Source organism: Callospermophilus lateralis, chromosome 9 (genome assembly GCF_048772815.1).
Source record: "Callospermophilus lateralis isolate mCalLat2 chromosome 9, mCalLat2.hap1, whole genome shotgun sequence".
In the NCBI taxonomy this organism is placed as follows: Eukaryota; Metazoa; Chordata; class Mammalia; order Rodentia; family Sciuridae; genus Callospermophilus; species Callospermophilus lateralis.
In genome coordinates, this window is record NC_135313.1 from 101807235 (window position 1) to 101833761 (window position 26527).

At 43.4% G+C, this 26527-nt stretch overlaps 1 protein-coding gene across 1 annotated transcript in view; it reads right to left on the reverse strand.

Moving 5' to 3' along the window:
* The window catches only part of Cfap221 (cilia and flagella associated protein 221), a 91849-nt gene that overhangs the window by 32116 nt on the left and 33206 nt on the right, over positions 1–26527 (reverse strand). Inside the window, exons 6-15 of the mRNA XM_076866545.2 lie at positions 22972–23075; positions 16839–16998; positions 15332–15452; positions 15133–15244; positions 14836–14944; positions 11401–11488; positions 8043–8132; positions 6607–6705; positions 2935–3045; positions 1184–1309 (exon numbers count right to left, since the gene is read on the reverse strand). Of these exons, the coding sequence (XP_076722660.1) occupies positions 1184–1309; positions 2935–3045; positions 6607–6705; positions 8043–8132; positions 11401–11488; positions 14836–14944; positions 15133–15244; positions 15332–15452; positions 16839–16998; positions 22972–23075 (1120 nt within the window). The remainder of the gene's footprint in view (positions 1–1183; positions 1310–2934; positions 3046–6606; positions 6706–8042; positions 8133–11400; positions 11489–14835; positions 14945–15132; positions 15245–15331; positions 15453–16838; positions 16999–22971; positions 23076–26527) is intronic.

Here is a 26527-nt window from a genome sequence, read left to right on the forward strand (position 1 = left end):
ACCCAGGGTCTCGCACGTGCGAGTTGAGCACTCTACCGCTGAGCCACAACCCCCACCCCCTCCATTTTTTTTAATCAACCCTGAACAGCAGAGAAGTCCTAGCAGCACTAACTAAATAACAAAGGAAATATGCAAGCTGTGACCTATTCAAAAAAATGAGGTGGGCTCCACGGCACCATGATGATTCTCTTCACTCCAGTACCCTTTTGCTCCATTAGTCATTGAGCGTCAGATAATTTTTATGGTGGGAACATCACAGATTCATTTTTAATGAATTAAGCAGTAGAATCTGTTAAATCATGTAATTATCAAACTCAGAAAACATGGAATTTCTAAATTTCATCCAGTAATTCTTGGGGAAATTAACCTGAAATATTTTGGGGATACGTATGGTGGGTTTATTCTTTAAAATTAAAAAGATCATTCTGCACAAGCACTTGCAATAAGGGTCTCAGCACATGTTCTGTTGCTGTGAATCTGAGCGACATTTTATGGCTGGTTATGTGATCTTGTGCCTCCGTTTCCCCATCTGTGAAATGATGAACCCACCACATAGATTCATTGAAGATCAAATGAGGTCACACCTGAAACACTTAGGTGCAATTTAAGAGTTAATTAATGATTATTTTCATTATGATGCATTATTGTGCCTGTAAAGGGAGGAGAATGGGCTGTCACACCCTGACAGAGGAGGGACAGAGAGAGGTGGAATTCTGAGTCTGATGTGTTAGCTTGACAGATTCTGGGACAAGAATCTTCTTGACGAGGTTGGGCCCAGACTAGGGGCTGCTGTTCTCTTAGCCTCTTATTTATTGTGCGTCAGAAGGTCCAGCTGAGCAGAGCCTGCCTCCCCAGGCCAGGTGGTCCTCTCTGTGCTTATCTGCCCATCTGCTCTTAGGCCTGATTCCAGGGCAGCTGGAATCAGTGTCCATTTCGGGTTCCAGCCTGGGTTACCAGGGAGCTCTGCACAGGCATCCTGGGTGTATCAGGTGTACCAGGAGTTCCAGTACAGGGCAGGTAGCTAGATGGCCTCCAGTATTCCTCTGGTCATAATTTCCTGGGCACAGGTCTCCCCTGGAGGCCTTCTGAGGAGGCAAAGTGGGTAAGGCTGGGCTTTTCCAATAATCTGCCCTACCACCATGAGGTCATGCATGCCCCCACTCAACAGCCTAATGGTACCCACCAGCTCCTTGTCACCCTGAGGAGGGCTGTAGGATGGGAAGGCAAAGGGCAGCACGTTATTGGGTGACACCTTGAACCGGCAACTGTGATCATCCTGAGTGGATCGTGGAAGAAGGTTTCTGGAATGCTTGTCTAGGGGGAAATCAAAACAGTACTTTACTATCCTTAAGATATATTTTTTTTTGAGTGAAACTAGCATTTTTAGTTGCATATTTACCGCATGCTATTTCAAAAAAGATATTTATGCTTCTATGTATGCATACATAACATCTATCTCCATTGTTAGTTCCCCTCTATTCTTTACTGCAACCCCTTCTTTAACTTTTAAAATTTTTATTAATTTTTTGCTTCAAAAAACTATAATTCTTTAAAAATATTTTATGAATAAACATTAATTATATATGCTAATGGGGTTCAGTGTGTTTTTTTTTAAAGAGAGAGAAGAGAGAGAGAGAGAATTTTTTAATATTTATGTTTCAGTTTTCGTGGACACAACATCTTTATTTTTATGTGGTGCTGAGGATGGAACCCAGAGCCCCGCGCATGCCAGGCGAGCGTGCTGCCGCTTGAGCCACGTCCCCAGCCCCATTTGTGTGATATTTTTATCTATGCATATAGCATGCACTTATGAAACCTGACCTTCCCTTTTTCTCTCTCTCTTCCCCACACATTCCCAATCCTGAGAAATCACTGTTCTACTTTCAGGTCTGCCCCCCAAATCTTTTGTTTTTGTTTTTGTTTGGTACCAGGAATTGAACTCAGGGGCACTCAACCACTGAGCCACATCTCCAGTCCTATTCTGTATTTTATTTAGAGACAGGATCTCACTGAGTTGCTTAACAGCTTCACTTTTGCTGAGGCTGGCTTTGAACTGAAGATCCTCCTGCCTTGGCCTCCTGAGCTGCTAGGATTACAGGTTTGTGCTACCGTGCTCAGCAAAAAACTCTAAATACTTGATTAAAATATTTCTGATGAATTCAACAACAACAAAAAAAGATTAAAGAAAAACATTTTTATAGATGTCCATACATGATTTCTGGGTAAATTCCATTTTTTTTTATTAAAAAAGATTATTAGAAACTTCAATATCAGAAATAAAAATAAAGTAGGAAGTAGGAAAGAATAGATAAGATGCTACAAATGTTTTGGGAAACTAAATATGCAACTATCTTGGTGGAGAGGCTGGAGTATGTGGGGCTCTGGCCAGGAAGGGAGGAAGGCCTAGGAGGGGCAGGGCCCGCCTGTGGACCTGCATATGGGCTGTTATGGTTTGGATGTGAGGTTTCCCCACCAAAGCTCCTGTGAATGCAGGAATATTCAGAAGCAAAATAATTAGATTATGAGAACTGCGACCTGATCAGTCCATTCCAGTTTCAATGTACTGACTGGACGGTGACTGTAGGCAGGTGGGACATGGCTGAAGGAAATGTGACAAATGAATCAAGACATCAGAGTGGCATGAGGAAGGGACCACCAGCCAGGGGACAGAGGCAGACTCCACGAAGCCTCCAGAAGGACCTCCAGAAGGAACCAGCTTTTGACAACTGGATTTTAGATGTCTCCAGAACTATGACATCATAGATCTGTGTTGTTTGAAGCCATTACACTTGTGATGGTTTGTTACAGCAGCAATAGGAAACTAATACATGTGATTTATGAAAAAATATGTTTTTGCCATAGCTAATTTCATGATAAAGCAGTCTTGAGCTCCCAGGGGTCTTGGTCTCAGCATTGCCATCCTTCACACCATACCTTACCTTGTGCTATTGACTGTCTTGCTTGGATGAGCCTTTTCATTATACTTTCTCTGTCCATTTCACGAAAAGCAATTAGCATATTGAGTAACCGCCGCTCAAACATGATCTTGAATTGGAAAGAACAACAATCTCAGATTATTAATTGATAATACCATATCTGATAGTGAACGTCATTCACTTTTCCCAATCATAATTAAGGGCACAATTCACAGGGAGAGTGGCAAGCTTCCCCGGACTGAGGCCACGGGGACTTCATGGTCTAGTGAATAAGGACTAGCCTGGAAACTAAGAAAGGTGTCAGGTTGTCATCTGGTCTTGTCCCACCTCGTTTATGAGTCCTGAGTCTACATTCTTTCTTCTGGATGTATCTGAGGAGCAATGCTACCACAGTGGTGTTTGCAGATTCAGAGGACAAACTTATGTAGGTGATTCTGTAGCCACGGGGTTGGGGACGTGGGACCTGCACCTACATGCCATGTCTACACCACCAAGCTTTGCATCCAGTGGTGCTGCAGCAGGGGAGTGTCCCCCGTGGCAAAAGGGGTCATTCATTCCACCAGAAGCATTCCTTTCTCTTCTCTCAAGAACTCTTTCATTTACCAAATAGAAAGTGGCTGCTTTGTGCCTGGCTGTGTGCAAGTCCCTGCAGAGACGGGGAGAGGCAGAGCTGTGTTCTGCCCTGCGTAGGGCTGACGTTCTGGAGGGGTGTGGGTGGGTGATAGTAAAGCCCTAACTGAACATGCACAATGAACACCACGTGAAGAAGGAGGGTGGTCGGGAGAGGCCATGACTGAAGGGGCCGCAGGCGAGAAGGCTCCTCTGGAGAACAGAGGCTTGATGGAACCCTTGAGGTCCGAGAACAAGACGGTGATGGAAAGACCTTGGAGAGACTTCTGAGCGAAGGAACCAGTCAGTCTGAAGGTCCTGATGCAGGAGTGAAGGAGCCTAGCTTAGAGGACAGGGAAGATCTCAGTGTGCTCTTGGAGTCTTGATTTTAAAGAATATGTACTGTGGGCTGGGGATGTGGCTCAAGCGGTAGCGCGCTCGCCTGGCATGCGTGCGGCCCGGGTTCGATCCTCAGCACCACACACAAACAGAGATGTTGTGTCCGCCAAAAACTAAAAAATAAATATTAAAATTCTCTCTCTCTCTCTCCCTCTCTCTCCCTCTCTCTCCCCCTCTCGCTCTCTCTTTAAAAAAAAAAAAAAAAGAATATGTACTGTGTGCTAACAGGGACGGGAGCTCTTGGAAGGCCTGAGCTGGGGAGGGCTGTGGTCATCTCTAAGCTTTGAGGCTCTGCCTCTGGCTGTGTTGGGGAGACCTGTGCTGTCCAGGTGAGAGGAGCTGGGCTGGGGCCAGCACTAGGGGGAGGGTAAGAAGTCATTCGACTGCAGGGCACCCTGGCTCAGGGACCTGAGAGCGAGCCAGCACTGCGAACACTCCAGCTGCGGGGCTCCCTGAAGAGGGGCTGAGGTTCAGGGGGCACCAGCCTCTTGCTGGTGTGTGGCCCTGTCAACAGCTGTGCCTTCCTCCCTGTTGCAGCCTCCTGCTGCCTCTTTCTACCTCTTTCTCCCCTTCCCCGAGCCTCCTGTGGCCACCTCTGTGCATACACAGAACAGGAACAGCAGGGACTCAGGTTCTTTGGGGCTTCAGAGGCTGGTGAGAAGGTCGCCAATGCAGGGAGCATGACCAGTCCAGGCCAGTGCTGCCTGAAGGACGGGCCACAGCAGGAACTTCAGGAGCCCCTTAGATGTGTTCACTCATTTCGTCTTCACAGTAACCCAACGGGACAGGTTGGGTTACTGACAGAAAGCTCACAAAGTAGCACCAAGAATTAAGTGCAGGCAACCAGGCCCCAGAGCCTGGGTGTTGTGGTTTGGGTTTTGAATGACCCCCGCCCCAAGGCCTGTTGCTAATGGCCTCAGCCTGTGGCACTGTGGGAGGTGGTGGAACTGTTAGGAGGTGGGGCCTCATGTAGGGAAGTAGGTGATGGGGGTGTGGCATTAAGGGGGATATTGGGACTCTGGCCCCTTCTTTTCTCCCAGTTGTCCCAAGATAAGCAGCTCTGCCATGATGTTCTGCCTCAATACAGGCCCAAAGACCTCCATTGAATCAATCCGCCGTGGACTAAAATCTCTGAAATTCTAAGCCAAAATAAACCTTTCCTCTTTATAAGTTGATTATCTCAGGTGTTTTATCACAGCAACAGAAAGTCAACTTACACACCAATTTTTAATCGCTGCTCTCCCTTGCTTGAGGTGTGAATCTGTCCCATAGGGAAGCCACGCTTCAAGGGCAGGGACAAGACTCTCCAGGGAGCATAAGAAGCAAAGAGCAGCAATGAGAGCTTTAAGTATTGAAGCTTATAAAGATAGCTTCTTGGAAGACAGGTAGACTTGGGCTGGCCCAAAAGACAGGTGTGGACCTAAGGAGTGGAGATGAGGAGGCATAGAAACATGGGTTCCTAGCTGGGAATGAGCACGACAGTTGAGAGGAGGCATAGAAACATGGGTTCCACAGTGTGTCTGGAAGAAGATGAGGACAGTGACAAGGGGAAAGACAGTGGGGAACTTCAGAGGGACGGCTGCAGCCAGATCAGTGGGTCACCCTACACCCTTTATTGACATTAGGGTCAGAAGTCTTCATTTTATCCTCCAGCAGGGAACCACTAGAGGCCAGAGCTCTGCTGGGGGGAAGACCAGCGTGAATGAGGGTTAAACCACAGTAAGGAGGTGACACCTTTGAAGGGGAAGCCATAGCCTGATGTCAGAGACAAGATCCTACTGGAATTTTCAGTTGTTCTCTCTGAATAGGACCAAAATCCCATTGTTTTAGTTATATTGACCCAGCAATTCCACTCCCAGGTATGTATGACCAAGAGAATTGAAAACGTGTGTCCACTAACTTCTGCACAGATATTTATAGCAGCATTGTTGCTAGTACCCCAAAGGTGAAAACAACTGGATGCCTGTCAATGGATGAATAGGTAAAATCGGCCTATCCAAAAAATGCAATATTATACAGCCATAAAAAGGAATGCAATACTGATACAAGCTGCAACACCAGTGAACTTGAAAAAAGGTAAGTGAAAGAAACCAGATTCAAAAGGTACATATTATATGATTCCAAATAAGTAAAATGTCCAGAAATGGCAAATCCATAGGAATGGAGAGTAGATTGGTGATTGTTAGGGGCTGGAGGAAGAAGAGAATGGGGAGCGACTGGTAATGGGTACTGAATTCCTTTCTAGGAAATCAGACAGTGATGATGGCTTCCGGACTCTGAATATACTAAAAACCAACTCAGCTAGATACGTTACAAAGGTGATTTTTATAGTATGTGAATTGTATTTCAATTACATTATTATTTTAAAAAGCCCATTGTTTGCTGGGCACAGTGGTGCATGCCCGTAATCCCAGTGGCTCAGGAGGCTGAAGCAGGAGGATAGTGGGTTCAAAGCCAGCCTCAGCAAAAGCGAGGTGCTAAGTAATTTGGTGAGACCCTGTCTGTAAGTAAAATACAAAATAGGGCTAGGGATGTGGCTCAATGGTTGAGTGCTCCTGAGTTCAATCCCTGGTACCAAAAGAAAATAAAAAAGCCCCTTGGTTTGATTACTTTGTGCTGATGACTAAACAAATAGAAATTCCAATCTTGTTCTGGGACTCACCTTGCGTGCTGCTTGTTGAAATCGTTTTTGTGCCCTGAATCTGGTAAACCAATTATTATTATCAAGCGGATCAAAACGAGGCTTATATTCTGGGATATCCTGTAAATATAAAGCATAGGCTCATTTTACATTTAAATCCTAACTCCTGACCTAAGCATTTAATAAAAATGTTTTAGAGTTTGATCCTAAGTTATCATTTATTTGTTCTTTCATTTAGTGAGCATTTGTTAAGCACTTGCAGTAGACGTAACATTACAGGGAAGTTCTGGAATTGGGGGTCAAAACAGAAAGACAAGGTTTGGGTTGTGGAATCTGGGAGTCTAGTTAGGGCGACCCAAGCAGACATGTGTGGCTGAGGAAGAAGAAGAAAGTTATAACAGAAATCAGTCCTGTGGGCAGGGGCTGGCCCTGCATCCAGATGAAGAGTAGACCATGAGGTCCCTGGATGGGAAGGAGGACGCTCTGCTCAGCCCTGTGTGCCCAGCGCCAACACCGTGCCTGCATGTCCTGGGCGCAGCGTGCACAGGCCAGGGAGTGAACAAAGAGGCCCTGGAGCTGCAGGGACACCAGAGCTGCAGGTTCTTGTGTGTGTGTGTGTGTGTAGGGGGGGAGGGGGATAGCAAGATGAAAGCAGTCTCCAGAAGTGGATCAGCATGACCCTGGCCTGTGCAGTGGGCTGCAGAGGAGCGCATGGGGGTGGGTGGGGGTGGGGACAGGTGTAGGACAACAGCCACCGGATCAGTCAAAGCGAGCCCTGGAGGTTGGACTTGGGTGGCCTTGTGGAAGAGCTCCCGGCAAGACTCTGGCTAGATTTAATGACGGGGAGAAAAAAAGAGGTAAAAATAATCCAGAGGTGGCGACTCCAGTGAAGACATTGAGGACATAGAGAGATGGGGTGGTCAGGGAGAGCTGGTTTCCCTGCTGAAGTTGGAGTCTTAACGGAAACTGTCACGTGACGGAGTCAGGTGGCAGGGCTGCTGTCCCCATTTAACACCTGAGGGCACTAAGGCATCGTAGCTCAGGGGCTTGTCCTGGGTCCCCTATCTGTCCCAGAGAGAAACCACAACTCCAAGCTTCCACTCTGGTCTTGCCATCTTCTCACCAAGGAGGGGGACACAGGGAACAGGGGTTAGGGACCCACCTGAGCACCTGCAGAGCCACCTGGAGAGCAAGGGGAAACAAAGAAAGAGAAAGGAAAAGTGCGGGAGGAGGAGGAGCGGAGGACACTGTCAGATTCAAGGGACACACGCATCACAGGTCTCAATGCTTTACTTGCAAATGGATGGTTAAAAAGCACTCTGAAAATGGAAGCGTCTGAGAAACTATTAGCTCCCTCTTGGTAAAGGAATTTCCTTAAGATTTCCGAAGGTCTTCAAAAAATAAGCATTTAAAGAAGTGCCAACAATGAGATTCCAAAGGAAGGAAAAATCACTCACCTCTTCTAGTTCGCGAATTAGCCGCTTATGGTTGACTTCTGTGTTGAGTCGCTGAAATTCCTCATTCAGAATAGGATCTCCTCTATCACTCTGTTTTTTTTTAATCACAAGAAATAGCAAAATTGAAGACAATGCATAAAACTTTATTTCTCTTTAAAACTCATAGAAACCCATTGGGCAACTGGTGGAACCCACTTGTGGAACCCACTTGTGGAATTCTGTCTGGGTGTAGGGGAGATATCCATAGGTTAAAATGCCCCTTATAATCCCAGTTACTGTTTAGACACAGTGAGCTTTTATAGAAGTACAGACCTAAGACCTTAAAAAAAAAATATATATATATATCTATATACATATACGTGTGTATATATTTGTGTGTGTGCATATATATATATATACACATACATACACACACATACATTTATGTAAAATTAGGGGTAATGTCTCTGGAAATTATTTCTAAGGCACTTAAAATTCACAGGAAGGATTTTAACTATGAAACTATTGGAGAGTGTACAGTATAGATTTCATTAAAAAGAAATGTCTCAGGTTTAAAGCTCCTCTGAATTGATTATTCAAGTGCCAGGTTTTTAACAAAGGCACACAGTGACTCCCCACTTTTGCGTGATGGAGGCTGGTGGGTATTTCTGGGCTGGACGGGGATTAGTCCCTTCCCTGGAGTAGTGTCCCCAGGCTGCTCTCCCCCACGACCTGCCTGCTTCCCCTATGGCCTCTGGACTCTCTTTCCTAATCCCAGGAGCTGGCCAAGCTGGCCAGGGTCTGTACACCCTGCCTCTGTGGAAAGGGGACTGTGCACACTGCGAGTCGTGTTCATTTTTGATTCTCTGTGGCTTCTATTATTTGTTGGTTGGGTAACCTGGCAAACCACATTGGCTCTTAGGTACACCATTCAGGGTTATTTTAAAGGCTTAATTGGAAGAAATTTATCCGTCACATTAACACTTTATTCAAAATTAAAATAGGAGTGCTGTTGTCACCAGGGTGGGGAGCTGTCTCTGATGTGCACGTATCAGGAAGTTGAGTTTGAGACTGTGGACCTCAAGTTAAGAATCTAGAGTTTGTGGGGACAGACTCAGATGCCTCCCATCACTAAAAATAAAATAAAATAGGCAATTTGAAGGAGGGATTGGTGTAAAAGTTGTTAGCTAGAATAAAGAAACAGCTTATTTCTCAATCTTGTTGAGATTTAAATTAACTTATTGGGAACATTTCAGAATATAACGTTGTCTGTGGTCTCCCCGAGCCTAAGCTGGTCATCCTTGAGGCTCTGTGCCATCAGCTTGATGTCGACTCCCTTCTGCCTGCCACCATCTCTTCTTCTCAGCCTTCTGCCCTAAGCTCAGACCTCCCAGCGTTCCTTGCTCTGGGGTCACCTGCCAGCACTCAGCTACCAGACGAAATCCCTTGAGCATACAACACAGGCTCCCTGCAACGCTTGGTCTCCACGACTTCATCCTCCGGCCTGTCCTGGCGACTGACTCTAAGGACCTGGCTGCTCCTCTCCTAGACACGCTGGCAATTGGGGTTTAAATGCTCATGTTGACCTGTTGTGGCATGTCTGTGTCACCTGCATCTTTAACAAAGGTAGAAAATAGCATTCCACGGTGGGGTTGACAGGAACTATCAATATTGTGTTTTTTAAATAGCTTGCAAAGAATCTGAACCACACGAGCAACTGCATTTAAGTGGCGATCTCAATACATATCTTTCCTAAATGTGAAGATTCATCGATGTAGTGATTTTATTCTCTTTGGTTTGTCCTGTGAAAAATAAACATCTGGTCTGGACTCCATATCTAGGAAGATGAACGAGAAATCTGGCAAGACACGATTTCCCCTGGCTACTTAGAGGCCGGGCTAGCTTCCTGGGAGCTCATACGGCTGAGCTCAGGTTCTGTGATGAAGTGAAGTGGGTCTCCCATAATCCATGCGTCAACACCCTGGTCTCCTGTACCCCAGCATGCGACTGTATCTAGAGGTAGGAACCTCAAAAAACTGACCAGGGTGATGAGGTCGTTAGAGTGGGTCCTAATCCAACATGACTTGTACCCTTATAAGCAGAAGAGACTAGAACACAGACACACACACAGAGGGATGACCACGTGAGGACACAGCAAGAAGATGGGTGTCCATGAGCTGAGAGGGAGAACCAATCCAAAAGCTAATCCAAAATAAGGGGGGATTAAAAAAAAGAAAAGAAGACAGATCAGAGGAGTAGACAAAGGGGAATGAAAGGAAGGGAGGAGGGATGGGATCGGGAGAGACAGTGGAGTGAATCTGACCTCACTTTCCTATGTACATCTATGAATATGCCACAGTGAATCTCACCATCACGTACATCCACAAGACACTGATTAAAAATAAATTAAGTAAATAGCAGAAAGATCAGTAGAGTTGAGGAACAGGAGGTGGGAGAAGGGAGGGGAAGGGGAAATACTGGGGACTGAATTAGAACAAATTATATTCCACGCTTTCATAACCATGTCATAGTATGTTGTCATGTATAACAAAAAAAGAACCAATTTAAGAAAAAAAAAAAAAAAAGAAGAAGAAGAAACCAACCCTCTCAACATCCTGATCTCTAGAATAGCTGTCTGTAGTTTAAGCCACTCAGCCTGTGGTACTTTGTTACAGCAGCCTGAGCAAACTCATACACTGTGTGATGATTCTGCAAGTCCCACTGGTTAAGTCCAAACCCCTCAAACATGGAGCACTAGCTGAGTTCTACCTACTCTTGCCCATGTATGTCCTGGGTTTCAACCACTATGGACTTGTCCCCAGTGTTCTCTGTTCCCGTCCTCCATGTAATAACTATCTCCATGCCACAGTAAGGCCATGAGTGTTGCATAGCCCACAGTTCTGTTTCTGCCTTGCTATCCCACTCCCCTTAATCCTGCCCCACCCTCTTCTGACAGTCTCTGACTTGGTACCCTCACTTGAGTCTGGCTCCAGACGTGGCTCCCAAGCACCATCTCTGGGTCTCATCTTCATGTTCGTTAGATCACACAGCAGGTTCATGTATACCCAGAAGTATAGACTGAATGTGAGCCATTCCCCCCATCTAAATGCCCGAGAGTCCTCTATCCTAATTGTACTGTGTCTTTCCAAAGAGATGCGTTCTCTCTTTTCTGGCTTCTGAATCCTCTAGGACCCTCAGTATAGGTCTCTTGTAGCATTTATAGCCACCCTTGGTTTATAGTTAACAATTTACTTGTCACCAGCCTCCTCCCCTCCCAACTCAATCCACATTTTCTTTCTCCTGATCTGGCATCTTGCATATAAAAGGAATTCAAAATATTTAGTGAAACAAATGATTTCAAATGAGCAGTAATTCTGACCTCGTATTTGGCGCTGGCTCTTTGTCGCTCCTCAGCAAGCTCTTTTCTAAGTTTAAAAGACATATGATCTTTACCATGGCGCACCTGCCTGCGGAGAAAAAAGCCAACTTCCAGAAGCCATCAGAAAATGCCATCAGCTTTAGGAGGGATGCCTGTCTGGGCTGCGCCCCACAACTCAGAGGGATGCTGAGGTGCTGTTGGAAGCGTGCTGCGGGAGAGAGGCTGTAGAGGCTCGGCCACATCTCTAAGATGAACAGCATGGCCTGGGAAATGACAGTTATCTTCTAGTGGCACATGTTAAAATGTTCCTGAATAAAAAGATCTGGATGCTTGACAGCATTAGGTACTAGGGGAATGCAAATCAAGGTCACATAGTACCCCACTGCCCACCCGCTGCCTGCCCGCTGCCGCTGCCATGACTAAGATAATAACAACGATTTAAAAAAATAGCGGAAAACATTAGGCATTGCTGTGGCTGGGGACCAACTGGAGCCCTCGTAGGTTGCTGGTGAGAATGGAAAATGGTGTAGCCACTCTGGAAAACAGTTTGGTGGCTCCTCAAGAAGAGTCCCCGTGGACATGCAATTCCACTGCTAGGTGTATAACCAAGAGAATTGAAAAGAGAGGTTCACACGAAAAACTCACATATACCTACAAGCTCATAGCAGCGTTACTCATAATAGCCAAAAAAGTGGAAACCACTGAAGTGTTCATTAACTGATAAGTAGATAAACAAAATGTGATATATCCACACAGTTATGTGAATAATAGAATGTATATTCATTATAATGTATTTATTATAATGCAAAGGATATGCAATCATAAATAAGAATGGAGTACTAGTACATGCTATGATATGGATGAACCTTAAAAATGTGTTCAGTTACAGGAGCCAGTCACAAAAGATCATGGATTATATGATTTCACTTACATGAAGCATCCAGAATAGGCGATTCCTAGACATAAAAGTACATGACTAGCCAAGCACAGTGGCACACACCTGTAATACCAGTGGCTCGGGAGGCTGAGGCAGGAGGATCACAAGTTCAAAGCCAGCCTCAGCAAAAAGTGAGGTGCTAAGCAACTCAGTGAGACCCTGTCTCTAAATAAAATACAAAATAGGGCTGGGGATGTGGCTCAGTGGTTGAGTGCCCCTGAGTTCAACCCCCTGTACCTGCTTCCCCTGTCCCAACAAAGTACATGAGTGGTTGCCAGGGGCTCTGGGGAGTAGGGAATGAGCAGTGACTGCGAATGGATTTGGGGTTTCTTTTTTTGAGTGATAAGAAAGTTCTGGAATTAGATAGTGAGGAGGTTGCACAACATTGTGAATATATTGAAAATCTCTGCACTATACACTTTAATGGAGAATTTTATATTATATAAATTTATCACAATAAAAAAACTAGTATGTAATATGTCCAGCATGGAACCTGGAACATCTCCAAAATAAAAAGTAGGTATGATTTAAAAAGTGATGTGTGTGCATGCATGTGTGAACGAGTATGTGTGTCTGTATCTGGAGAACAGTTTTAGAGAAAAAGAAACTAAAGAGTCACAAAGATGAAATATAAATTGTATGATCTTTGATAAGACCCTGGATGCCATCTCTCCAAAATGAAAATACCTCAGGTATAGAGGCCATTATTAGGACATCTGGGTAAATTTGCCTATAGATTACTTGACCCTGCTATTCCACGGGTGTTAAGTTTCTTAGGGTTAGGGTTAGGGTTTTTATGTGAACCTTCTCTTTTCAATTCTCTGATGATGTCAGAGACTATCCTTGTTCTTGGGAGTTACATGCCAAAGTATTGGGGGTGAAGCTTTCCATGGTCTGCAACTTAACTCCAAATGGCCCAGCAAAAAAAAAAAGCCCATGTGGTTGTGTGTGCATGTTAGCAGGCGTGCTGTGTGTGTAGAGTGCAAATGTGACACAATGCTAACAATTCATGAACCACGGTCAAGGTTGTCATTGGCTATTTACAGGCTAAAAATCTTTCAACATGAAATGTTGGGAAAATAACTGCACAGCATTTAGAGGTGGTTTACAATGGGATTTCAAGTATGTTACAAAGCAGCATAGAAGAAAGGAAAGACATGGACAGGCATTAACAGGTCACTGCTGAGTGGTGGCATTAATGATTTTTTCCTTCTTTATAGTTTTTTTGACTGGGGATTAAACTCAGGGGTATTTAATCACTGAGCTGCATCCCCAGCCCTTTGTATTTTTCTTTTTAATTTAGAGACAGGGTCTCACTGAATTTCTTAGGACCTCACTAAATTGCTGAAGCTGTCTTTGAACTCAGGATCCTCCTGCCTCAGCCTCCTCAGTTGGTGGGATTACAGGTGTGCATCACTCTGTTTGGCTTCTTTATCACAGTTTTAAAAAGACACTTTTCCAGGTTTTCTACAGTGACAATGTATCTACTTTTCATAATAGGGAAAACATTTTTGTTTTTAAAATCTTCAGTTACTTGGAGTGCTTCCCATTTAATTGAGGCCAGACCAAAAAACAAACAAACAAACAAACAAACACACACAAAACAAAACAACAACAACAACAACAAAACCATCATCAGAAACAAAAGCCATGTTTCCATTAAAATAGGTGGGAAGTGTGGAGGAAGGATGTGGATTAGGCAGCCTGTCAAGTACACTTTCCAGGAGACTCTTTTGTGGCTCAATTCAAGAGTTTCTAAAGTTTTCTTTCCAACCAGGTGAGATGGCGCACACCTGAGTTCAAGCTATTACTTGAAGAGGCTAAGGCTGAAGAATCCCTTTAGCCCCAGGAGTTCAGGGCCATCCTGGACAACGTGGCAAAACCAGGTCTATCCCCCTCACCCCCCTCACTCCCCCACCAAAAAAAAGCAAAAACCAACAAAACAAGTTTACTTGAGTAGGATCTGGACAGGTGCACATGGACATGCCAGGTATGATCTGGTTTTAAAAATTCATTTTGATCACAGAAGAACAAGAACACTCAGCCTGAGTTTTAACCATCAGGGACCCCTCCCAATCCCCACAAGTGCAGGACTGTTAGGTCTCTGGGGCACACAGCACAGGGCACAGGGGCTCATGGTCAGGGAAGTGGAGATGGGGTGAGGTATGGGGTGCCCAAGACACCCCAGATTTGTCTCGGAGTGTGCAGGTGGTGGTGTTGCTGGTAGCAGTGGCTGGCAGGGAGAAGGTCCTGGCCTCTCCCACAATTCAGTCTGTTTTTGTGCTGTGACCATGCTTAGGAACCATCATGGTTTGGTAGCATTAATTTCTCCTAATGGAAACTCATTCTGAAAGAGAAAGACCAGTGGAGGGGAAAGACTAATCAAATTCTCCAAAGGGCATAAAAATGATTTCATGATATCTCATGTATAAAAGGCCATCCCCTAAAAACAATCACGCTACTGCTTTGATATAAACAAATAACTGCTCGATATTTACCACTTCAGGTGATTTTCCATCTCTTCTTTAGCGATCTGTCTGACTTTCTGTTCAAAGAGTGCCTCCTTCATCTGTCTTGTTTTTGAAATCCCAGTGCCTTGGTCCAGAACTGAAGGCAGGGGCAGACAATGATTAGATCAGTAATCAAATCAGAATCATTTGCCGAGAGCAAAACAATTTCTAATGGTGAAGCATAACAGGGATCTGAGTTTTGTTGTTCATAAATAATAAATGTGACATGAAATAATTCTTTCCTATTTGGCCCAGGGGCTGATTTATGGTGGATCAACTGGTTACCTTCTCTTAATTCTTTAATCTTCATTTTTCCTGGTTCTTGATTTAAAACAGTTGCCACAGCAAATGGATTTGATAGATCTACTGGAAATTTCAGGTTCTGGTACTTAATTTCCTGAGACACCGAATGGGCAGGAAAATTAGTTCTCTGGCTTCTCCCATCACTCTCCCTCCATCACATCGGGGAGGATGCCCCCTCTACCTTCAGTTTTGGAGGCCTTGTCTTTGCTGGTAGTCGATGGAAATTTATATGTGGCATTGTTTTTTCTGCAGGAATGCTGACTTTTTTAGAAAGAGTATTTAATCTTTTAAACTCTTCCAATCTATAGTTGAAAAACAGATATTAAATTAGTATACAAGCCAATAACTCAATAACTTCTATTTTTATATTCCTTTTGATAATATCATGACTTGAAGTCCATCATTATATCTAAACTGAAAATAAATCTGTTTACCCAAACAGTGATCTATTAAAATAAATGCAATGTCAGCATCTTTGTACACAGTCATATATATCAGAATAGCCCTTGAATTTTTTTTTTTTTTTCATTCTTAGGGAATATAATCAGTGGAAAACATGACATGCTGAAAAATGCTCTTATGGTCTAGCGTAATTAATTTCTAGGCTGTTGGTTTTTAACAGCTAAATTGATTACATTTTAAAAATCATACGTTGAGGGGCTGGGGTTGTGGCTCAGCGGTAGGGCGCTTGCCTAGCACATGCAGGGCGCTGGGTTTGTCCTTAGCACCACATAAAAATAAAATAAAGGTATAAGAAAAATTGCACTTTAATTTGTCTTCTTGGTAAAAGGAAGATTATTCCCATTTTTGGTAGCAAGATTGTCAAAAAAAGAGATTCGGACTCATGTTTGGGATCTTTCCTGTAACTAAAAATGGCCTTTTGACATACAGGTAGAGACAGTGCAGACAGTAACCTGCAGAATCTATTTGGATGATTTATTGTGTGATATTATAGTCAGAAATGCTATTTCTTTAAATAAGAATGTGTGTACCCTTGTTTTCCAGGATGAACACTTAGTTTCCAATGACATTTCAGGAATTAGGTGAGAATACATTAACATTCTCATAGTCAATGTGCACCTACTGAATAGGTCTGTTGGCATTATATGAAACGGCGCTAGCCATTTCAAATTCAACAGCCCCCTAGGCAAGAGTATCCTTAAGGACCCTAGCATGGGAGCACCTGTCCGTTGGTGAGATACACGTTGACTGACACACTCCCGTGTGCAAGGATCAGGGCTTAGCTGGAGAGTGAGCCATGGCTCAGTATCCTCATCTCCACACAGCTTTGACATCAGCCATGCTGTAAATACTGGGAACCTTTTGGGGGTGTCAAGAAAACCATCTCCTAAAGAACCCTAATTGCTAGTGTTGGTGATGGAAATGAAAGAGTCTAAGAACATGATGAACCAGAGTTATAAACTGAATTTGACAGTGCCAAACTGAGCACATGAGTGACTCAATCATCACATCCCATACTGAAACAAAGGAAGCATGGGGCTTGAACTCAGGGCTCTGTGCATGCGAGGTAAGCGCTCTACCCCTAAACTACACTCCAGCCCTTAACATAAGTTTTTGATGGTGTTCTAATACAAAGAAAAAAAAAAAAAGACAGAATAAAAGGAAGAAGGACTTGGAATTTTGGAAAAGTGTTAAGAATAAACAAAAACATTCCAAAGCAGCCCTACGGTAAGGCCATGTTGGGATAGCACGTTCCGGTGAAGACGCATTCATAAGGCTGGGAGTTGAACTGCGAAATCCACAACTGCATCTTTATTTGTGCAGTCCCGTACTCAGAGGGTGTGAAGGTAATAGTCACATCCATCTTGCCATTAGCTGGAATTATTCCTGAGAGCAAAGAAAGGAGAAGATGTGTTGGTAATCAAGCGCAAAGAGGTGGACGCATGCGCGAACACATTCTTCCCGGGATAAGCACGAGTATTTCTATAATCTTTGTATAATTTTTTCATTAAACACCCATGAATCCAACTTCTGTGTGTTTACATGGATCTTATTTACCAATTTCTACATTAATCCTTTATAATTATTATTTGATTCTGTCAGTTATGTAAATATATACATATCAATCTGCATTAGTGACTCAAACACGAATTCCCAGAAGTCTAATCGTCAGGGGAATTTACCAGAAGTCAAAGTTAATGTTGCAAGTAACAAGGAAAAAAAAATCAACGTCTGTTCTTCCTTCATATCTCTGGTACCAGTGGGGCTTGAAGCAGCAAATTTCAACAATGTGGGAAGAAAAACAGAAGGAAGGGAAGACCCAAGGACTCGGTGCAGTGAGGGCTAATGCTCTCTGACCCCCATTGAGGGCTCCTTGGTTTGCTTCCTAGATGAGACTTTCTGGTCTTTCCATTATCCCTGCAGAGGCTCGCCAGGCTTACGACCTCCTCTGCCTCCTCTGGATCTTGTACCACTCTCTCCCTTCTCTCTGTGGGCCATTCCTGCAGCCACTCAGGCTGCATGAGTGAGAATAGACACTGTGTGCCTGCTACTGTCTCAGGGACATTTTGCAGGAATAAACAAAACGAAGTCTCAAGTCTTGTGGCGTTTATCTTCTAGTTGGGGACAGTAAACAAAAAGAAATGAATGTAAAAGTCTGTCTTCCCCTAGACTAGCATGTCAGTTTTAGGAAAACAGGCACCTGCTAGTACTCAAGAAATTCTTGCTGAACGATTGAATGAAGCAAACCCGAAAGCCTCCCTCTGCCTACGTGTCCCAGGGAGCCCCTCCTGCCTCTCCAGCCACCAAGCTTCACTACCCTAAGCTTCCGTCTGCACCCCATGGAACTCCTGTACTGCTGGACCTGTTACCTTGCAGACTTTGTACTCCCAGCATAATGCGTGAGCCCCAAAGGCAGACACCAGCCCCAAACCCTTTTGTCTTCCCGAGTCCCTTGCAAGAAATCAAAAATAGGTAAAAGTGCTTCAGAAACAGGTATCGGTGTCAATTCCTCAAGCACTGAAGGCAAATTTGTTAAACGACACCCACTAGTGACCTTTGAGCCCTGGACAGGGCAGAATGATCCAGGAGACTAACTGGGGTCTGTCAGCCAGTTGAAGACTAGCAGAGCAGAATCCCTGGTTCTTCATGATGTATGGAACTTCAGCACCTTGACCAGCCATTGGTCAGAGACCATACCCCGGTGACCCAAAATTCATGGGGCGCTTTAAACCAAGAACATTCTGTTGCTTCTGCTCCAACTCATTGATTAACAATAACCAAAAAAAAGGCTCTGGATCAGGAATTAATGTTTGCCTTGCCCAGGTTGATTTATTTTTAAGTGCTCCCAGCCTGGACCTAAAACACAAAGCACACTATGGAGATGTAGTCTAGGCAACCAAAGTCAACCACTTTTTCCATTAGCAGGAATACCAGCTCTGTTACCAGAACACGGTGGCAGCTGACTGTCAAATGTTAAAAGCTGTAAAAGGTGTGCCAAGTAATCACAGCTTCCTGCTCTGCAAAAACTAATGGTGGGATAAAGGAGAAAAAAATATCATGTTTTGAAAGTGAGAAAAGTGACCCCAAAATGTGACTTCATTTTAAAATGCCAAACCACTAGTTTATCCATCCAGTCCAATGTCACCTGGGGTTGATTAAAGATTGCTACCCTCAACATAACCAAGGATAATGTTGGGAGGACAGTGGTCAGAGACAGGGAGGTGAGGACAAAACCCGGAAATAAACTAAAGTCCAAGAAAACCCTAACTGATTGATACCATGAATATTAGGATGAAAATGTACTAACCCTGAAAAATGCCACAGTGATAAATGAATTCACCACCAGGCAATACCACTGTGTCTTTGCCTAGATTACAATTATATAGAACACATGCATAAATATGGGCAGTTATTAAAAGGAGACAGAAAAACAAAAACACATCTTTTTTTTTTTTAGGACAGTAAGGCCAAATAAGGGGATAATTTGTAAAAATCTCTTCTTTCTTATATGTCTTTACCATGTTATAATTTTAAGGTTTCATTTTATTTTTAATTGACACATAATCATCATACAAATGGAATGTTTTGATACATGCAGGTAATCAGAGGATCCCTCACCTCAAACAATTATCATTTCAAAATCCTTTCTTGTAGCTATTTTGAAGTACACAATACATTATGGTCGACCATAGTTCCCTTAAGGTGCAACAGGACACCAGAATGTATCCCCTTATCTGTGACTCTGCTCCTGTTGACTATCCCCCTTTCTCCTCCAGTCTCTGTTAACCACTGTTCTACACTCTACTTCTCTGAGGTCAACTTTTTGAGATTTCATACATAAGTGACATCATGAATATTGTAAAAATTTTAAAAAGTTTTCTCTCGGAACATCTGAGTACAGATTATTCTTCCTGAATTGTCACAGGGTCTTCCAACCCACTCACTAGAAGTGTTAGAAAGGGTTACTAAGAATTGGTTTTAACCTTGTAGGATTTACAGTCCCATTAACTATGAGATTTGGCATAAACTACTTCATCTCTCTAAGCCTCATTTGGGAAATGAATAGCTACGTCATTTAAAAATCATCCATGAACAGGTGTTGACAGCAATGCCTTTGATTCACTGGATTACAGAGGGAGGTCTTTGGGGGTGGGAAGCTACTTTCTGGCTCCTGGTTCTGTGAACCTTTACTGCCTGAGGTATGGGGGCGAGAAGATAGTCCCAGAGGCCACTTAGAACCCGCTTCACCCCCTTGTTTAGCTCTGTGATTGCCTTGGACACCTTATCTGTTTTCTCATCTGTTAAAATACATTGTGTGAGATAATGCTTGGTATGTAGTGTACATTCTGTGAACATCTCCTTCACAGCGTTTATGTGATGTAAAACGAGTAATAATTTATTGTAGGTTAAATTATCATTAAAAAGGCCAGGTGTGATAGTATACACCTGTAATCCCAGCAATTTGGGAGGCCAAGGCAGGAGGATCTCAAGTTCAAGGTTAACCTCAGTAACTTAGTGAGAACCTATCTCAAAATAAAAAGTAAAAAGGATTGGGGATGTATGTTAGTGGTAAAGCACCCCTGAATTGAATCTCCAGGACTTTAAATAAAAAAAAATCATTAAGACATCAGAAAGAGGAAATATTTCTTTGCAAATTTTATGCTTAAGCTATTTGAGTTCTTAAAAAGGAAGAGGCAATTGCTTCCCGAGGTCAAGCCACCAGGTGAATTTCTCAAAGCTCAGATCTTTCCTTTTCTTTCACAAAAGTGCAAGGCCAGCTGGTGTGCCACAGAGCATGCTTATAATTGGAGGCTGAGGCAGGATGATCATGAGTTCAAAGCCAGCCTCAGCAACTCAGTGAGGCCCTAAGCAACTCAGTGAGACCCTGTCTCTAGATAAAATATATTTTAAAAGGCTGGGGATGTGGCTCAGTGGTTAAGTACCTCTGGGTTCAATTCCCTGTACCAAACAAACAAACAAACACAAAACAAAATTTAAAAAGTGCAAGGCCAGGGCTGACTCTAGAATGCCCCATTTTAAAAATTAGGCTTAGCTGGGGCTGGGGTTGGGGCTCATTCATTGGTACAGCAATTCCTAGCATGCGTGAGGCACTGAGTTCGATTCTTAGCACCACATATTATGAATAAAATAAAGGTCCATCAATGTTAAAAAAAAAAAAAGTTAGTCCTAGAGATTAACTGTGAGGAGGTAAAAGATAAGCCCTGCAGCTTTTGGGTACACATTCATGTCTGAATTTCCCTGGAAGAATCAATTCCTGCTCAGGTTCAGCGGATGAAGTGTCACAGGCTACAGATACTTGGGCAGCTAATAATCCCCAGTACTGCCTTTAATCTTTAATTTCCTTCTTTCTCTGGCAAGATTTTTTTATTGGAACTAGAAATGGGTGGTAACTAAAGATTTTTGGAACCTACTAAGTTTCCTTTTCATCCCTATGCATCAAATATCCCAAATGCAGACATTAGGAGCAAGCCCGGGCAGTCTGGGGCTCTGCCTGTGCCTAATGGGAAGCTGAGAAGGAGGGGTCTGGGTAGACGATGCTGGGGAAATTCAGCCAAGCCAACAATCATTTTCTGTCAAGCACATAACCTTCTGGCTGCTAACAACACACACAGCACACAGGAGATTCGCAGGGGCCCTGAAGGCAAGAGGAAGATACAGGCTTGATTGAGATGGATTGTTAATTTATTCAATATTTCTTTTGCAAAATAGAATTTCCCTAAACTCTTCATGACATGATTCTATTTGTCTTCCTCTTCCATTTCAAGGCATCTTGGTGTCATGACTCTTTCAACTTAGTGTAATTGCCAAGAGTTCTAGTCTGGAATCAGACAGACCCTGTCACCCTGGGCAAGTCACCTGGCCTCCCTGAGTCTCACTGTCCTCAGCCGTAGGGAGGTGATGACTGTTCTCAGTTGTAAGGACTGTAGGATGAAACCACACAATGAATGTGATGTGCTTGCCCAGTGCCTGACATGTGGCTGACAATTAGTACATCAGAGCAATTATGAAACTATGCAAGTCACGCTGTGTGTCACCATGGCCACCATCAAGGATATTCTGAGGGCTAAGTGACAGAGCTTTGCTATCAATGTGACAGAGCTTCTTAGGATCTGTGCACAGAGTGGCTACCTGATTGTCCAGCTTTTCCTTCTTTCTTAAGGATGTGGTTAAAAATTAATTACCTACACTCTTCAGAAGTTAGGGAGCTCATTTGCATCTAACATATTAGCTATCCCTAATTGTTCTCACTTTCTCACTATTAAGTGTGGTACTTCAGAAAATCAAGTCCTGTTTTTTGCAATGTAAGTATATTTTAAAATCTCAAAAATGATTCCCAGTTCTATAGAAAATAATCAACATTGTGTGAGGTTTTGGTTCAACCCCCAGTACAGGGGAAAAAAAGGGGAAATAAAAAGAATCTATATGCATGTCATGATTTAGGATTAATACAAAATTTCCGCCTTAAACACTCATATTAGACAAAATATGCACTTGTAATAATGAAAGAGGTGTGAACAGTGAATATATAGACTTAAAAAAATGAACTATTTTGGCACTCATCACTGGGAACAAATACTTAAATCCCAAACCTAAATATCAAGAGACAGCAACTGGGAAGCAGAAATCATTTCTGGTAAAAAAAGATCTTACTTTCAACTGTAAGGGATGCCACTTTCCAAGGGTAGGGATTTATGTCCTTTGGGGAACATAAAGGCAGATCGTTCATATCACACATGAGACAAATGCATTAGGCCCTTTATTAAGATTCTGAAATCTTTGGAAGGAATAATATTGCCACTTATTTATTTATTTAGGTACCAGGGATTGAACCCAGGGTTGCTTAACCACTAAGCTACAATCCCAGCCCTTTAAACATTTTTTTTTTTTTTAATTTTGAGACAGGGTCTCATTAAGTTTGAACTTACAATCCTCCTGCCTATCCTCCCCAGTTATTGGGATTACACACCCTACAATATTGTCATTTTATTTAAAAATGAATTTAAAGGTGAATAAAAACCCAATGATGTACCAAGAGCCAAAAAGTAGAATTAGACTCAATTAATTTCTGATTTTGAGTTTTGAACTTAGAAGAAACTCACCTGGACATTATTACAAATTATCTGAATGATACAAATTATCCCAAAGTGTCTTTATTCTCAAGTGTCCAATTTCATTTTACGTTATGTCAGATGTGTAAAATTTGTTACCAGTTAAAAAATATGATTAAATATTCAAATGTGGTATATTCTGTTTTTCTTGGAGACCTACTTTCCCAATCCTGACTTGGATCTGAAAATCCTAAGGAAATTAGAAGCTTGAAATCCTGACTGTCCTTACCTGATGTTGGCTCAATAGAAAAGGCTCGATGAGACTGAGTCAAAGTGATGTGGAACTCGAAATCTACAGGGCAGCTGCACTGTAAAGGGATAACATAGGTTTTGCTGCCAAAAAAAAAAAGGTGGGGGTGGAAGAAAGAATATTGAACATTATTTTCTAGCTCTTTTGGTAGCCAGGAATAGAGACTGAAGTTGCACGACAAACACCAACAATGGCCACAGCCAACACCGGTCTAGCACTCTGTGTGCCAGGAACAGTCCTGGGCATCTCCCATGTTGACTGTTTTGATGCCATGAGGTGTGTGATGATCATCCCCTCTTCCAAGAGGAAACTGAGGCACAAGACAGACCAAGAGTTCCAGACAAAGCAGCATGGCTAGTTACTGGCAGAACCGGATGTGAGAAAGGTCCTCATCCTTGGCATTCAGACTCCCAAGACCACTGTCTTTGCTGCCTGGGGTGCTGTTGGGTTTTTCCTAGAGACTCGGTGGTGGGGAAGAGGAAGTTTCTACCAGGTAACTGGGCTCAGGAAGCTTCGGGAACAGACAGGACTAACAGAAAGCCAGGGAGGCCCTGGGCCTCCACAGGGCTGAACCCTACAGTGCTGAAGAAGCCATGCTTTGGGCTGCGCTTGAATGAACCCTGAACAGGCTCTATTTGGTCAGCAGTCCAGCAGCCTTGAGAGGGCCCAGAGAGGGGGTGCGTGCCCAGGAGTGCTCTGTCACCCCAAGACAGGAGATTCCCAAGCAAGCTTGGGCCTGTCACTTACAGCACCACAGGAGCTGTGGCAGAGGTGGCCTTTCTTGGAGATCCCTGTGTTTCACATTCTGTGCCCCTTCCACAGGGCAAGCCCAAGTCAGCTGGAGTTTGCAGGATGTGTGAGGGGGAACCAAGCTCTCCCATGGCCACTTGGTGTCCACGCAGCCCTTGGGGCAGATTATCTGGTCCCCTTTTAGCAGCCAGGCAGTGAAGTCCTTCCTTTCTAATCCCTGTTTTTCTTTCACCTCTTCCCTTTTCCTCCAGCCACCACTGGGCTTCTTTATCCTCAACTCTGTTCATCTCTCTCTGCCCTGTACCTCCTGGGCCTCAGGGCTCTTCATGACCTTCCTGCCTCACGGCTGGTCCCTACCTTATCACCTGTCAGATGGTGGGCCTCCTGCCCACTGGCCATCCCCTCACTTCTTCTGTTCATGCTCCTGGGTGACCACTGTTGCAATACAGTCCAAGCAATGTTGGTGGGCCAGCTGGCACCTGCCTTCTTGGTAGGTAACCGCCAGAACTTATCTGCCCGTGGGCTTCACGATTGCAGCTTGCTTCCTCACCTGCCCGGACCTGTCTTCCCTGGAGACTGCGAAGGCAGAGTCTGACTCCACTCCGGTCTCTAGAGTAACCTGAGCACTGTCCCAGAATCCCACACAGCACCCAGCAAATATTTGTTGGAGCAAAGTGAAATCACCCCTTTCTGAAATTTGGGGATTGCAAATGTGGTTTTAAAAACTATGCCCAAAGCATTTTTATTTGGCTTTGAAATTCATTGCCTTTCAAAAATCTGTGAAATATTTCAAATGTAAAAGGAAGTATTGGGCTGGGGATGTTGATCAGTGACTGAGTGCTTGCCGGGTAATTGTGAGGCCTTAGGTTCCATCTTCAAAGCCATAAAATAGAACAAAGAAATAAATAACACCAATAAAATAAAGAGTATTTTATTTGTTACTGAACTTTATTCAATCTTTCTCTTGGGGTACATTAATATCATATTTTCAAAGACGAGGATGGGGACCCGCAGAGCTGCGTGTAGGTGGCATCCCCAAGGCTCTGTCAGGAGCAGTTGATGTTCAGGAATTTTCTGCTAAAAGCTACATGGTTGCATTTCCCTGAACTGAAACAAATCAAAAACCCTCTTGGGACTTTTCCTACTGGTCATAAATACTGTTTTCAATTAACTCCACAACTCTGATAATTCCTATAGAAAAAGTGTCAAGGTTTTTGGTTTCATGATGATTACATGAAGCCAAGTTCCTGATGCATTAGCCAGTCTGGAAAAATAAACAACTCCTTAAGGGCACAGAATTCCCAGTGCCATGGTTCTGAAGGAGACCCAGTAGGGCAAGGCATCCTAATTCCAAATTTCAGTGGGATTGCTGGGTGTTGCTTTCATGCTGCTGATCCTAACATGGACATCAGATTAGTGAGGATGGCCCCTCACCATAAATAAAGGGCAGTCTAGATGAATTTAGATCAACAGGAGGTTTAGGTAACACAAAGTTTAGTTTATTTAGAAGTTTCTCATATTTGAAGAAACAGAATCTCACTAGGAACTGGATGGAAATAAAAAAAACTAAAGTGAATTCTCCTCACCGCATACTATTAAAAATGATCTACAATAAACACTAATATACATAGCATTCCTCAGAAGCAAATAGGAACTTACATTAGAGTTCTTCTGTAACTTATAGGAATTAAAATGTGGAAAGCAAGTGCAAGTCAGTGCTTTCGGAGGTAACCACAACTTTTATCCCTGTTACTTCATTACTTAAATATTTTATCAATTGTGTTAGGGCTGGGTATAAAGCACATTAATTACTTTTAAAGAATTATTCCTTGTCTTTGAAAAAAATCCAGCTCAAACCTTTTAAATACTAAACTTTTAAATTATGATCATGTGCAAAGTGTATGCCTACAAGAAGACAGCGCAAATCGGGCTGGGGATGTGGCTCAAGGGGTAGCGCGCTCACCTGGCAGGGCGCTGGGTTTGATCCTCAGCACCACATAAAAGTAAAATAAAGATGTTGTGTCCACCAAAAACTAAAAAATAAATATTAAAAAATTCTCTCTCTCTCTCTCAAAAAAAAAAAAAAAAAAAAAAAAAAACAGTGCAATGTGCCTTACACAAAGTAAATGCAATAAAATAAATTCCAATTTCTTTCTTGTCCCTCCTGACTTTCTGAGAGAATGAACGCTCTGTGAACTTATTGGAGAATACATAAAGTCCACTGTACTTCCCATTTTGAAACTCTCGCTCTCTGGAGAGTGCGGTGAACAGGTCACCTTACCATCCTAGCATTTGGCTCTTTTACTGGAGAAGGAAGGGTTAGGGACAAAAGCTAGTCATTTCCAAGATGGTTGGACTCGGGAGCCACAGTACATTCACCATTAGTTACTATGTGTAGGTTTTGAAGGAAAGGCCATCAGGTAAAGGGAATTCTTGACACAGGGGCACAGATATAAGGTGAGCAATAACACAGACCATAGCATCTGGTGAGCTAAGATGCCCAATGATGTCATTTTGGGGTTAAGTCAACTTAGTAGGACTTTTCCTTTTTAAACTGCTCATTGATGCGGAAATCATTCACAGAGCAAAGGAAGTGAACCGAAGTGATGTGTCTGTGTATCATCTTTTCCCTTCCAAATGTACCAAAGGCTACTGAAACAACCCAGAGTCTGGGCAAGTTGTGGGGTCACACGCTGTGACGGTTTTCAACAAGTTTACAAACTCTGACATTCTCTCACTGAGAGGTGGAGTCCAAGCCTCCTTCCTTTGACTCTGGGTTCCACTG